Source organism: Gossypium raimondii, chromosome 10, assembly GCF_025698545.1.
Source record: "Gossypium raimondii isolate GPD5lz chromosome 10, ASM2569854v1, whole genome shotgun sequence".
Lineage (NCBI taxonomy): Eukaryota > Viridiplantae > Streptophyta > Magnoliopsida > Malvales > Malvaceae > Gossypium > Gossypium raimondii.
This window is the reverse complement of record NC_068574.1, coordinates 46,749,391-46,762,309: the sequence shown is the minus strand read 5'-3', so window position 1 is coordinate 46,762,309 and position 12,919 is coordinate 46,749,391. Positions and strand designations below refer to the sequence as shown.

Sequence of the window (12,919 nt, the reverse complement as noted above, 5' to 3'; positions counted from 1 at the left end):
ACCAATCGAAACATGCAACAAACCCCCCACACAGGCTCTCATTTTTTACACAAAAACATGCATGCTTCCCAATCTCATGCCAAAGGCAGCAATTTATTAAACATATTTGCATTCAAGGAAACAAAAACCTCTTTTGCTTTCCTTTTTCCCCTACTTGTTCCATTTTAGCTTTTCTTCTTTCTCCTTCACTCTTTACTTATGAATAAAGACAATTTAATTAGTAAAATAAGCTTTTAGATAATTTCATATGTCGTCTATTAGATAGTAAAATTTTACATTTCATCCAAATTAACCAACCAGATTAATGTAATATACATTAGAATTTTGTATTATGAGTTCTAAAGTAAATTAATCTCTTCACTATAAGTTGAAAGCACAATATATAAAATTGTAAATGATGACAAGGTTGAATGTCAAAAAATTATTCGCTTAACATGTTGATTTTTTTTCATGTCACTAACACGACATCAAAATTAATTTTAAAAAATTCTCATTATAAAAGAAACCCTAATTTACTCTACAATCCAAATTTAACCTAATAAAAAAAGTACAACAAAGGTATGGCAAATAAGTAGAGTTTAGAATCCATTTTTGTTTACTAATAAACTTAAAATAAAAAAGATGAAGTAGTTTCAAGCTTGAAAAGTCATTGGGTGAATAGTGGTTTTCAGTTTCATGAGTGCCCAACTTTAAGAAATAATAACTATGATGATCCACACAAATACAAAATAACCGGTCTACCAAATATTCAACAAGGTCTGAACTCAATCATGCTAAGCTGGGCCACAGCTTACAAGGTAATGTCTATTCCTAACCCTAAAGCCACTTTTCATTGATAATGCCTCATCTTTCATTCTCCATCTACACCTCATAACTGCCAATTGCTGGTAACTAGGGTGGCTAAGATATTTATAACCTATTACATTTACCTTTTCACTTAGGACACTTTTAAACATACAAAATTTTTTGGATAGAAACTGTACAAAATGAACAAACTGATATTTATACCCTTAGTGCTTTGGAAGATTAGTTTTTTCCTCATTTTTTCCCTCCCTTAGTTCCTTCTCATTTATGCAATTATTGTTATATGTTCCTAATGTGAATTATCATTCACCTGGATACTCAATTAAGTTTCACTATCAACAATCATAATTAGTTTTGCAATTTGCATTTATAATAAAGAGTAAGATAACTAGTTATGAAAATAATTAACAGGTATAGGAAAAGTCGCATTACTTCATCTTCCATCCTTTCCTTATTTTGTTCATAGTAATTCTGGTTTTTCATTCAAATTATCAAAGATTAAAAAGTTTTCAAGAGAAAGCCTTGTTGAAGAAATGAAAATTCCAAAGGAAACACAAAATTCTCATACAGTCAAATGTAGAATGAGCTAATTTGTGGATTGAATAATTAGAAAGTCATCACCATAACCAAAACGGTGATGTTACTAAAACCCTGAATGATTTTTTTGGGTTCTCTAATGATAATAATTTATTGAACAGATAAGGAAGAAATGAAAAATCATCTAATAGGGGCTTTGATTCAAACACAAACAATGCAACTTCTATTCAATGTGAAGAACTTGATGATCGATATGTTGATGTTCAGGGGTCTTATGATACCAATATAGGAGGTTCCAATGATGGTGATAATCAGATAGATGTTGATGATGATAAGGAATTAGCAGTTGGTCCTATCGAAGGAATGAGATTTAGAAGTCTTGATGAATTGTTCAGCTTTTATCAATCATATGCATAGTTGAAAGGGTTTAGTATGGGGAAGAGAGCAATGAGTAGGAAAAATTTTGATGTCCCTAAGTATTCCTGTTTAGCTTGTGATAAAGGTGACAAATTGATAAGTCTAAGTTATATAAACTTATTTAGCATATTTTCTTTAATCTTTGAGCAAATTTTGAGTATATTGTTAGCAAATTATATGAATTTAATTCATATTAAGACATTGAGCATGACTTTAACAAGTTTGTAAATTTATTAATTTTTAGAGTTAATTTTGCATAAAATTAAGTTATATTGTTACATGTTTAATAAAGTGCTTAGTATATTGCAGTGGGACCATGGAATTAAATGTCACATATGAACAAGTCATATGGACGGCTAGAGCAAGATTGGGTTCAGAAATTTTACCTTGATCCAGTTGAAGTTAGTTGCTGAAAAGAAATCTAATTGTGTCTTAAATTGGGTCACAAAGCCGTCTATCAATGGGAAGAGAAGCCCAAATTCGGCAAGCATCATGAGCAACCCATAATTTTTGAGGTCCTTGCACTTAGGAAAGGATCAGAAATCAACTCCCAAATATTGCCTAAGAAACCGTCCAAGCCCTAGCACAAAGCTAGAATGAAGCAAGAAAATCAAGGGGAAAAATCAACCACTTTCCACATTTTATGGCCAGCCAAGAGAAGGAGCATTTCAATGGATCCCTCAAGCTATTTTTACCAAACTCTCAAGCTCTTCGTTCACTATAAATACCACCCTTCACCCCTCACTAAACTCATCCCTCATCACTCACTAATCCATTAACACACATTCCTCTCATTTTTCTTCCATCCCTTCCACGCATAAGCCTTCTCATTTCCCCTTTTCCCTTTAGCTAGCATTTTCTCTTGAGGAAAACCTCTCTAGGCTAGCCACCTTGAGGAGTATTTTGCAAAGGAGCAATCATGAGAATCAGAGAAAGCCACCACGATCAATCTTTGGAGAATTGCCGAAATCATCAAGAGTTTCTTCTTCCTTAAATCTTATTGTGTTTATTCAATATGTTTGCAATTTGTTTTGATGTTTCCCCATTGACAATGATGACTTAATTTTGTTTAGCTAGAATGATTACATTAATTTGATAAAGTTCATTTTGATTCATGCTTGTGATGTTTTGTGCCTCAATCATTCATGTTTCCTATTAAAAACATGTATGTATTTCATGCATTAAAATATGTTTGAATGCATAAGAATTAGTTGAATGATCCTGACCAGATGACAATTAATGGACGCAATAGTTGGAAGGTGCTTATTTAATTTAGATCCTGATCCGATTAAATTAAATATTCGTAATAACTCGAGAGAGCTCTATTACCCTGCATAACTTGAGGTTTGTGTGATTAAATTGTTTCAACCATGATCCGTACCTGTTACTTCACATAAATTCTAAGGAATCCTTAGTTAAATTATGAAATTGGTTTATGCATATTTTTTCTAAGTATGAGATTCGGTTGAACTTATATGAGATTCCCAGTTAATGAAAGATCAAGTTGCCATGGAATATTTTCTGAACATTTTTAAGCATGATGAAAAACGAATTAAGTTGAATGTTGTAATTATTCTAGCTTATTCATGTTATTGTTGTTAACTCGTAAAAATCGCTGCTAAACCATCACCTTGCATTTCATTTCATTTGCATTTAGATCAACTTGCATTTAATTAAATTAATTTAACACCTATCACTCGAAATTATTGTGTTTTTCTTAACCAATTTGTGAATAATAATTTTTACAAGTGTCAATTTAAATATAGTCCTTGTAGAGACGATAACTCTTATACTTATTTATTACTTGATAACGATTGTGTATTCTTGCACAAACCTACGCGCTACACAAATCTAATTAGAGGAAGAAGAGCAAAAGAATATCTTATCTTGCAAGGGTGAATGTTGTTTTAGGAGGTGACAGTATGTGGTGGGTTAGTAGCATAATCACAATTCATTCACATGAACTCATGCCTGACATGTCAATGCTAATGCTAATGTTTGGACATACGCATATTTCTAATCAATTAAAGAGGACATGGTTGATTTTCCAATTTGCAAAAACATTAAATTGCTACAAGTTCAATGAAGTAGACCAAATCAAATGGAGTGTTTATTAGAGAGTTGTATAAATTATATCTATAACAACAAGAGGTTCATCATGCAAGAGGAGGATGCTAAGTATTTGAGTTTTTTTTTTTTTTGTAAAATACAAAATAAAAATAGATATTTCTTCCACCAATTTGAATTTGATGGTTTTGGAAGGTTGAAGAATATTTTTTGGATTCGTTCTCAAAATAAAGCTGAAAATTTAAACGTAATGAGACTCAAGGTGAAGTCAATAAATCTTGGTCGGGAACTAGGATAAAAATATAAATGGTTAAGGGAGGAGGAAGTCTAAATTTTTTTTTTGTTGAATTGTTAATTTTAAGAGATTAAAGTGTAAATTTGTTATCATACAATTGGTGAATATTGAATATGCCATTATATTTTGTTTTCATTATATTTTGAAAAATATATGTAAATTTACCATTCAACTTTATGTAATTGAATTTTAATACTAAACTTTGAATATTATTAAAATTTTCAGCCAACGTTGTTTTTTAATTAAAATTTACCATTTTATATGAATTTTGATGATTTGAAAATATAATTTAATAAAAAATTAATTATTTTATTTTAATAGTTAATAATAATTTAACTTATAAATATTAAAATTAATAAATTAAATTAGAATTTCTATTTAATGAAAAAAACTTGAAAAATAAAAATATATTATAAAAATTAAGCTTATTTTATAACATATCCATTTTTATTTATTTTTAATTTTATATTAATTAACTTATTGTTGTTAAATATTAAAGCAAAATAAAAAATATTTTATATTAAATTTTGTCTTTTCAAATTATTTTAAACTTAAATTGAATAGCAAAATTCAATAAAAAAATTAACGGTGATGCAAAATCAATCAAAAGTAAAGCAATAAAATTCAAAATAGAATTAAAGTATCGTGATAAATTTATCTTTAGTTTGTAGAGATAGTGACAAATATCAATTTAAGTGAAGTATAATAGTAACCCAATTTTAGAAGGACCAAAAATCAAAGTATAATTATTGGGTCAACATCCTTACTTGCCCCCACAAAATTCCAATTTTAATTTAAGAAAAACCCCACTCAAAATTTTGTACTATGATCATGCAAATATCATACCACAATTTAAAGTTATATACTTTTTTCATTGTATAAAAAATTATCATTTACAAAAATCAAAAGAGTAATTTTTTTTTTCTTTTGGTATATCTAATGCAAATATAGCTCTAGTTTGTGCCTTCAGCTTTTGCCCCAGGCACCCAATTTGCTTTGCTCTAAATACAACCATCAAATTGCTTTCTGAAATCCCCCGGAAAACGAAAACGGAGGTGGTTGGTTAGGCAACTCTCTGATCACGGGGTCTTCTCTCGCCATGGTTATCAACCGATGTGGTGGCGAACCAGGTGGCGATGTGTATAGGACGGTGGTTTCAAGTACCTGTTGGCGAACAAGTTGCTGTTGTTGGAACAACTTTTGGGCATGTAATGCAGTCAAGTAGAGGCCAGCCGCCAAGAAAACAGTCATCAATGTCAACACACCAGCCGCACAAAACAAACCTTCTCTGATTATGAGACAGCTTTCTCTCGGTTTCGACCAGTTTTTCAAATGTCCCGATTCCACACTTAGCCCTATCAACAACAAAATCTCCGCCACCGCAAAGCAAAGCCTGAAGTTGAAATCAATGAAAACTTCAGCTGCTTTGCCTTTATAATTGAATTAATCGCACCAAAAGTCCTCAAATTATCGGACTTTTTAAAACTTTAAAATCATCTTTAAAATATCATTTTAGTCGTCAACTTAGGCATACTGACATGAACCAAACCAACCGCATAGAGAGTTTGAATTTAATATGATAAACAATGGATGATGTGATGATGTTAATAAAATTTAAAATGACTATTTTAAGCTTAAATGATAAAAAAGTTCTCCTAAATTAATAATCAATTCGATCTCTACTGAAAAATACACCTAAACCTAATTGAGTCCTTAGTAAAAATTAATCTAAAAATTTTGATAGCTTAATTGATTGTTAATTTTCTATTAAACCCTCATTTAATTGATTATTTATTTATTTAAATAAGTTCAGCTTGTTATCCATTAAGTAAATATATATGTATCTACAAAACCGTAGTCAAAGGTAGCCAAGTTGTTTAATGTTTAAGCTAATGTTTTAAGGACCCAATGAAAACTTCTACAGTGTAAGTTCGAATTTAGAATTTGTATCATAGTTTGATGTAAGATACAATTAACCTTAATAGTTTAAAGAAAAGGGTAATCGAAATTCATAAGCAGCATAGGAAAAAAAAACTGGAAAAGGGCACGAAAATGAAGCAATGCAATTGAAGAGGGCGGTGAAACTCAGAATGAAGGCTGATAGTGTATGTTTGAGAATGTTACCAAGTGGTGACAAAGAAAAATCCAGCCTGCCAGGTGAGAGTCTTGAACTGAGTGGAATCAGGATCCCATGAAAGCAGAACCGGCGGCGGTGATTTACTCACCGCAATCAACATGTACATATGTTCCACCAACATCACCACTGCAAGTCCCACAAATGCCACTGCTGAACACAACAATGCCATCTTCCCGCTTCCACTGTATATGCATTCATATTTCACGTCTTTCCCATCTTCTTCACTCTCCACCCATTTTTCCTAAGTCACATCATGTGTATATCAACGAAGTGAAGCGAGGACAAAAAGGGAAAAGGGGAGGGGGGGAGTTAAGTACCTGGGAACGAGTGGCTTCGGCTATGAGGCAAAGTACGAAGCAGAAGAGACCACATATGATGGTGACAACTATGAAAGCAACACCGGTTTTGCTGCCTAATTCGGTGCTTCGACGACTTGGGGCGAGATCAGCATGTGTGACACCTACTGTTTTAGGCATTTTTGGGCAATAAAAATGGAATTCATGCAAGGAGTTGATGGGCGGGCGGGGAATTAAATGGTTTGCGCTACCAAAACTAAAGGAATTATAGAATAGCTTGGAGCAAAGGTTGCTTAAAGCCCAAAGATTCCAATGATTCTGGCCTTTACTGTGAAGTTATTCACATTGATTGTGGCTTTTTCTATAATTTTTTTAAAGATGGCCACAATGGGGGTCGCTTCATCATAGACACGTGTAAAATGTTAGAGACTTCACCATCTTCAACCGTTTGTTATCTCAAAGTGCATTTCCCATCCTTTCTTTTTCTTTACCTTTGCCTCAAAGTGGAATTTCTTAGCCATTGCAATTGTAATAGAAAAATAGTCTCCTGATACGAATGTTACTGTTTCAGCTCACATTATGATTATTTTTTATATTCTCTATGTCACATTAAATTTTGATTTAAGTTAGATTTTAATTTTTAAATTAAAACCTTAAAAAAATCAAGACATGAATTATATTTTTTTTTGGAGAAGTTAAATAACAATTTTATCAAGTACATGGTCAAAGGTTCTTATCTGTATCCTCACTAAATAGCCATTACTGTTTTTTCCATTAAGATGTTACTTAACTTAGCATTGGATCCGACAAACATTGGGAATCGGATTGGTATATCAAATTAATTCACCGATTAGTTCAAACAAAAAGATTGAATCAGTTAAACTACAAACTCTTTGAATCGATTAAATTAGAATAAAATTTTGATCAAGTCTATGGTTGAATTGAATTTTATGATTTTATTTATAATTTATTTAATTAAAACTGAATCGATGATTAAACCAATCAAATTAATAATTAATAATTTGACTAATTCGATTATTAATTTACCATGGACATTTTAACAAAATTTTGAAGTTTAGAGATTGAATTACTATAAAAATGAAACTAAACAGGTTTGGGTTTCAATGTTGACCAAACAAAACATAAAGTTCCTAGATGCCTAAAGTTTCAATTGTTGAGATTTGCCAATTTTAGAGAAAGGAATAATAACCCAACAAAGTGATACCCCCCTGAAAGAACAAATGCGACAATGACTTAAGAATATTAATGTCGGTTTGCCGCAGTGCTTTCTAATCTTCTCTGGTTTATTCCAAGAATATATTACAATTATATAATTAATTCATATTTCTGCATAAACTTCAAAGTTTATGTTCCACAAAGTTGTTACTTATACAGTAGAATAATTTAAAAAAAAAAAACAAAACTATCTTTAAATGATGGTATTTAGTGAATTTAAAGGTTTGAATCTGACATTTGTAATCCTAAGACAGATCTTTATATTCGGATTTATGGGATTCCTTTTTTCCATCTAAAAATGTGGAAGAGTAACTAACAATAACATCAAGCATTTGTTGTTTGTAAACCTACTAATGGTTTCTAATGCTTCAACTTAAATATATCCTAATGCATCTCCATTCAAATTGTCCCCTTCCATCATTGGACAATCTGATGAATCATGTTCGAAATGCCCACAGCAAGAATCGGAATAATGTCTTCGTTTTCGAGTTATATCGATCCCATCTCTTGGCCTTCTATCCTTCAGCTTTCCTGAAGTGAGAGGTTCATGAGAAGTCCCCATTGTAAAGCTTTGAACAATTCCATCTGTATCTTCTACCTCTGGTAAGATCAAATCCGATGGACAATTGTATACGATACCATTTGCACTTTGTGTCGTCCTAGGAAGGTCCTTGATGTGGGAAAGAACCATGGCGGTTTGCTCACAAGCAACATCGAGGCGTTCCTTTGTTTCGATTGACTCTGCTATGAGGGCTGAAGTCAAGGACTCTAACAACTGAATCTTTTCGGAGTGCTCTCTCATTGCATTGCTTAATGGGTTTATGGAAGACGAACTATTCAAACGCCAACGGCTGGGCAGGTATGGGTCTGGAATATGGAAACAGTTATTACTAGATAGAACACGAAGAACATGCCTGCAAAGAATACCTGAAAACTCAAAATGATGGCAACTACAACTAATCTGCTCTTCACACAGAACGCAGATCACTTTACACCCTCCATCCATTTGGGTATGGTGTTTGACCTCGAAGCAGCCTTCATCAACCACAAAGGATGCATATTGTGGAGCCAATAAAAGCTCTTCTTGGAGCTTACCAAAGGCATACGGTGTAAGGACAGTAGCCGCATGAGATTCAATTGGTGAGCCTGTTTTAAGGCAGACTTTCTGCGATTTCCTCGGCTGCTTTTGCTTAGAACCAGCCCGGTCATTGAATTCAACAACCTCAGCCACCTACAAAAGAAAAAGATGTTCAATAAGATTTGGCATAGTAAAAGAAATCTATATCAACAAAATACGGAAGGAGGAAAAAAAAATAAAGCGCACTTGTTCTACAAAACGATCTAGTCGGGACTGTGCACTCAAAATCCGTTGGATGAAAGTAGTAGTAGTCTCTGATTGACATAAACTTGTCAAACCTGCAAAGAAGTAAGGCCTCAAGAATGGCAAAGCCCAAAATGTCCGCAATGCATATAAGCTGATAATGTGCTTATTATCATGGAGTCCATATTTATCAATCATTTCTCTCCATTCTTCTTCAAATTCTTCTAACAGCTCCAGACTATAAAGCCGATAAAAATCAGATTTCCAGTCATCATATCGCGACCCGAGCAAAACAGAGAACCAATCTGAGAACTTTGAGATAATGTGGCAAATACTAAAAGCATGCTTCGTTTCAGGCATTTCAATAGCAATTGCCTCTTTCAGCCACATATTTTGGTCAGTTAGTAGGGTTTGTGGAGCCTTTCCTTTCATGAAGCCCAAAAATGTCTGCATAAATATTGGGAACGTCAAGAATCAGAAAGACGTGCAATCAGAGAACTAAAAAACAAAACACAGAAAGGAAAATAAGAGCAACATAAGGACTAGAAGAATCAAATATTCATCAATTGCACTTTAAAACTCCATTCACCTTATTGTTTTTAACTTCGAGATTAAATTACTCCATGTACATATTTACATCCCATAATTTATACTTTGACAGCATCGAAACTTTAGAATGAATTAGGAGCAATCGAAGTGCGTAAAGTTAATTATCCCAAAAAAAGGTGCAAAGTCTGCGGCAGGAGCCCCATCGCCAAGGTAAATTGCATATCTGTAGTATACTAAGAGTAAAATGTATGGTTATAGGTTTTCTACCTTCAATCCCCATGAGAAAGATTGTATGTTTTCATCTCGTAAAAGGACACATCCAAAAAAAGTGGTCATTCCATGATTGTCTACTCCAACCCAAACACCTAATAGCATGTCATAGGCATCCAGGCGGTGCGTCGTATCGAAAACCACAGCATCTCCAAATGACACGTATAACTGAACAGATGAAGCATAAGTCCATGCAATATGTTCCAGCCTGTTATGACCATCTAATTTGAAATCATATTGAAAGTTGGGATTTTCATCTTTTAGTTTTTTGCACATTGCAATAAGATCAATAGGATCATTATCGCGATTGACATTTCTAAAAGACTGCAGCAGGTTCCTCACATCTATTTCTGTAAACGGTAAACAGCCTAACTTGATTCCTTTCTCTAGCTCCATCAATCTTAACATTTGTCTCACTGACATTCCAGCTTTTGCAAACATGCAAATCCGTGCTTTGTCATCTGGAGTAATGGTACAGTAGGCAGGAAGAAGACATACTTCATTTGCTTTTAAGAGTTCATGGTTGTGGATGTTGCTAAAGGCAGTAACACGCCATTCAGGAACATTAAAATCTGCACGCTTGACAATGCGCATGTATGCTCGACAACCGCAACGTGACGATTTGCGATTCCTCTGCATCTTCCCATCTTCAGATAACTTCATCTGCGGATATCCGCCTCGATGGCAAGTAAAATCCCTTCTCGTGACACCTCGACCAATCCCATCTTTCCCTCGGGTTCGATGGCGTCTGATAGAGAAACCACATTGTTTGGCAAAACTGCAATAAAATTCATAAGCAGCATCCTGTGATACAAACCTCTGGCCGATAAATGGAACAAGATTCACAGAAGTTTGTTGCGACAATATCGTGTCTTCGGGCATTTCCACAATAGTTCCATTATCATCTTGAGATAAATCAGTGCCATTTTCAGAAGATTCCATCGCCATACTTGTCCCTTCTGACATTCTTTACACAAAAGAAAAATAAAATCTCAATTATACAAAATATAACAAAAACAAGTAATAGTTGAACAAAATTTGCAAATCCAGTGAAGCCATATGAAATAATACTATGAAAGCAAAAAGAGCTAGTGAGCGCAATCATAACATAAAAATAAGATCAAAGAACTACATCGTATGAAGTAAAGAAACTAGCTAATCTTCTCCTTCGATACTCTTCTTCATGCCAGCTAATTTCTTTTATCATTTCCTCGGAAGATCCATTAATAACTAATAAGTGATCACTTAAAATTAGCATTAACAAAACTAATTCTTCAATTAACCCAATGTGTAGACTAACATTTCAAATCAAAGGGAACTTGAAAATTCCACTATATTTCGATAAAATAAAGCCAGGTCAAAACAATAAAAAGAAAAACACAGAATATAGCTTAAATTTGGAGCAAAAGGAACTCACTCGATAGCTAAATTTCTCAATGCAAGCTTGATTTCTTAGCCATTTGATACCCTCTGGAAAATGACCCTACACCCAGAAAAGGGAAATCATTACAATTTAAAAAAGATCAATTTAAACAGTTTGAGTAACTTGCCTAGTAAATTTGCAAAAATGAACTCTTTAAATTTGAATTAATTAATATTCGATTGATTGGACTTGTAACTTTAATTTTGGGCTTGTTCATAATTTTGTCGAATTTAATTTGAACTTAAAGTGGATTTGGTCTCTTTTTATAATTTGGATAATTTTGCCACATTAATGTTTGGCATATATAAATATTTTTATGTAATTTTGAATTAAAAAAATACAAAAAAATACCATAAGGGGGAATGGGAAAATTACAAGAAGGCCCCTCTGGTTTTGCAAATTTTATAATCTGGTCCGCAGGACTCTGCACTCGCTCCACTACACCACTCGTGAACCACCATCCAACCCCAACTCAGCAAATCAACCACCATAATTTTTAAAAAAAAACAAAGGAAAACTTCTTTTTTTTACGAAATCCCAGCTTGAACCTGAAAATAAGCAGAGAAATCAGAAGAAGAAAAAGTACGAAACCAGTTTCACCCAAGGATTCATCGGAGCCGTTTGGGGTCTCCGTTCATCGATCCGGACGGTCGAAAGTCAGCCACCTACGAGAGGAGCCACATATCTCGGAATCGTGCTGGATCAACGGTAAACGGCGGAGATCAGGTCAGGAGAAGTTCAAGAGGTTTTCGGGTCCGGAAGTTTTTGTTTGGTTTCGATTTTGGAATATCGGAACCAGTAGAAGCGAAGGGGGAAGAAAATCGGTCTTTTCGTGGCCACCGATCAACGTAAACGGCGGCACCGCCGGCGGTTAAAGAAGGCGGCAGTTAGGAATATCTCGCTAAGAAAAGGAAAGGGAAAAAAATGAGATGAAAGGAGGAAAGAAACGACGAATCAGGTGGCGCTGGAGAAGACCGCCGGAGAACCAGGCGTTGGCGTCAAGGGAGGGAAAGCTAGGGTTTGCTAAAGAGAGAAGAAGAACGAAAGATGAGAAAGGAGAACAAAAGAATCGAGAAAATGGGAAAGAAAAAGGAAAAACGAGAAAATGAAAAAACAGAAGGAAATAATACAATCACTTATTATTTATTTTTTTATGGTTTTTTTCCTAATAAAAAAATTATTATCTCAAATGATATACTGATAAGATTATTTATCAAAATAGTATATTTGCAATAGTTATCATAGGTGGTGCCTTTTCTTTCTATAATTATCATGCCATCATTTGGTCATAATACGACGACACCGGTATTACTTATCTAAATACGGATTGGAAGGATGGAGAAAACTTGTCACGCGACACTAACATTACCTTTCAACACATACTTTTCTCCCAAAAATACTAAATTGTTTATTCACAAAAAAAAACATTATTATAAAAATAAAATTAATATTTTATTATTCATGCCAAGTACTAAATTGTTTTATTCTCGGGCAAAATACTAATAAAAGTTCTTTTTTTTTAAATTACTGAAATGGGCCCGGTAAAAAATTAATTACTAAAATGGCT

At 33.5% G+C, this 12,919-nt stretch overlaps 2 protein-coding genes across 4 annotated transcripts; both read right to left on the bottom strand.

The window, feature by feature from the left end:
* Nucleotides 1–4,971: 4,971 nt before the first annotated feature.
* On the bottom strand, nucleotides 4,972–6,772 carry LOC105777145 (uncharacterized). Its single transcript, XM_012600233.2, has 3 exons — nucleotides 6,575–6,772; nucleotides 6,245–6,498; nucleotides 4,972–5,513 (listed from the first exon to the last, which is right to left on the bottom strand). The coding sequence occupies exons 1-3, from the start codon at nucleotides 6,731–6,733 to the stop codon at nucleotides 5,135–5,137; spliced, it is 792 nt and encodes a 263-aa protein (XP_012455687.1). The 5' UTR covers nucleotides 6,734–6,772; the 3' UTR covers nucleotides 4,972–5,134.
* A 1,205-nt stretch (nucleotides 6,773–7,977) lies between these two features.
* On the bottom strand, nucleotides 7,978–12,477 carry LOC105776543 (protein FAR1-RELATED SEQUENCE 11). Of its 3 annotated transcripts, XM_012599257.2 has the most exons (6): nucleotides 11,728–12,477; nucleotides 11,347–11,412; nucleotides 9,927–10,896; nucleotides 9,114–9,557; nucleotides 8,885–9,020; nucleotides 7,978–8,656 (listed from the first exon to the last, which is right to left on the bottom strand). In XM_012599257.2, exons 3-6 carry the CDS (start codon nucleotides 10,893–10,895, stop codon nucleotides 8,163–8,165), a joined length of 2,043 nt encoding a protein of 680 aa, XP_012454711.1. In that variant the 5' UTR covers nucleotide 10,896; nucleotides 11,347–11,412; nucleotides 11,728–12,477; the 3' UTR covers nucleotides 7,978–8,162. The 3 variants fall into 3 exon arrangements, with proteins under 3 accessions (XP_012454711.1, XP_012454704.1, XP_012454703.1); XM_012599250.2 differs by having other exon boundaries at nucleotides 7,978–9,020; nucleotides 11,704–12,476; XM_012599249.2 differs by having other exon boundaries at nucleotides 7,978–9,020; nucleotides 11,728–12,476.
* Nucleotides 12,478–12,919: the final 442 nt, after the last annotated feature.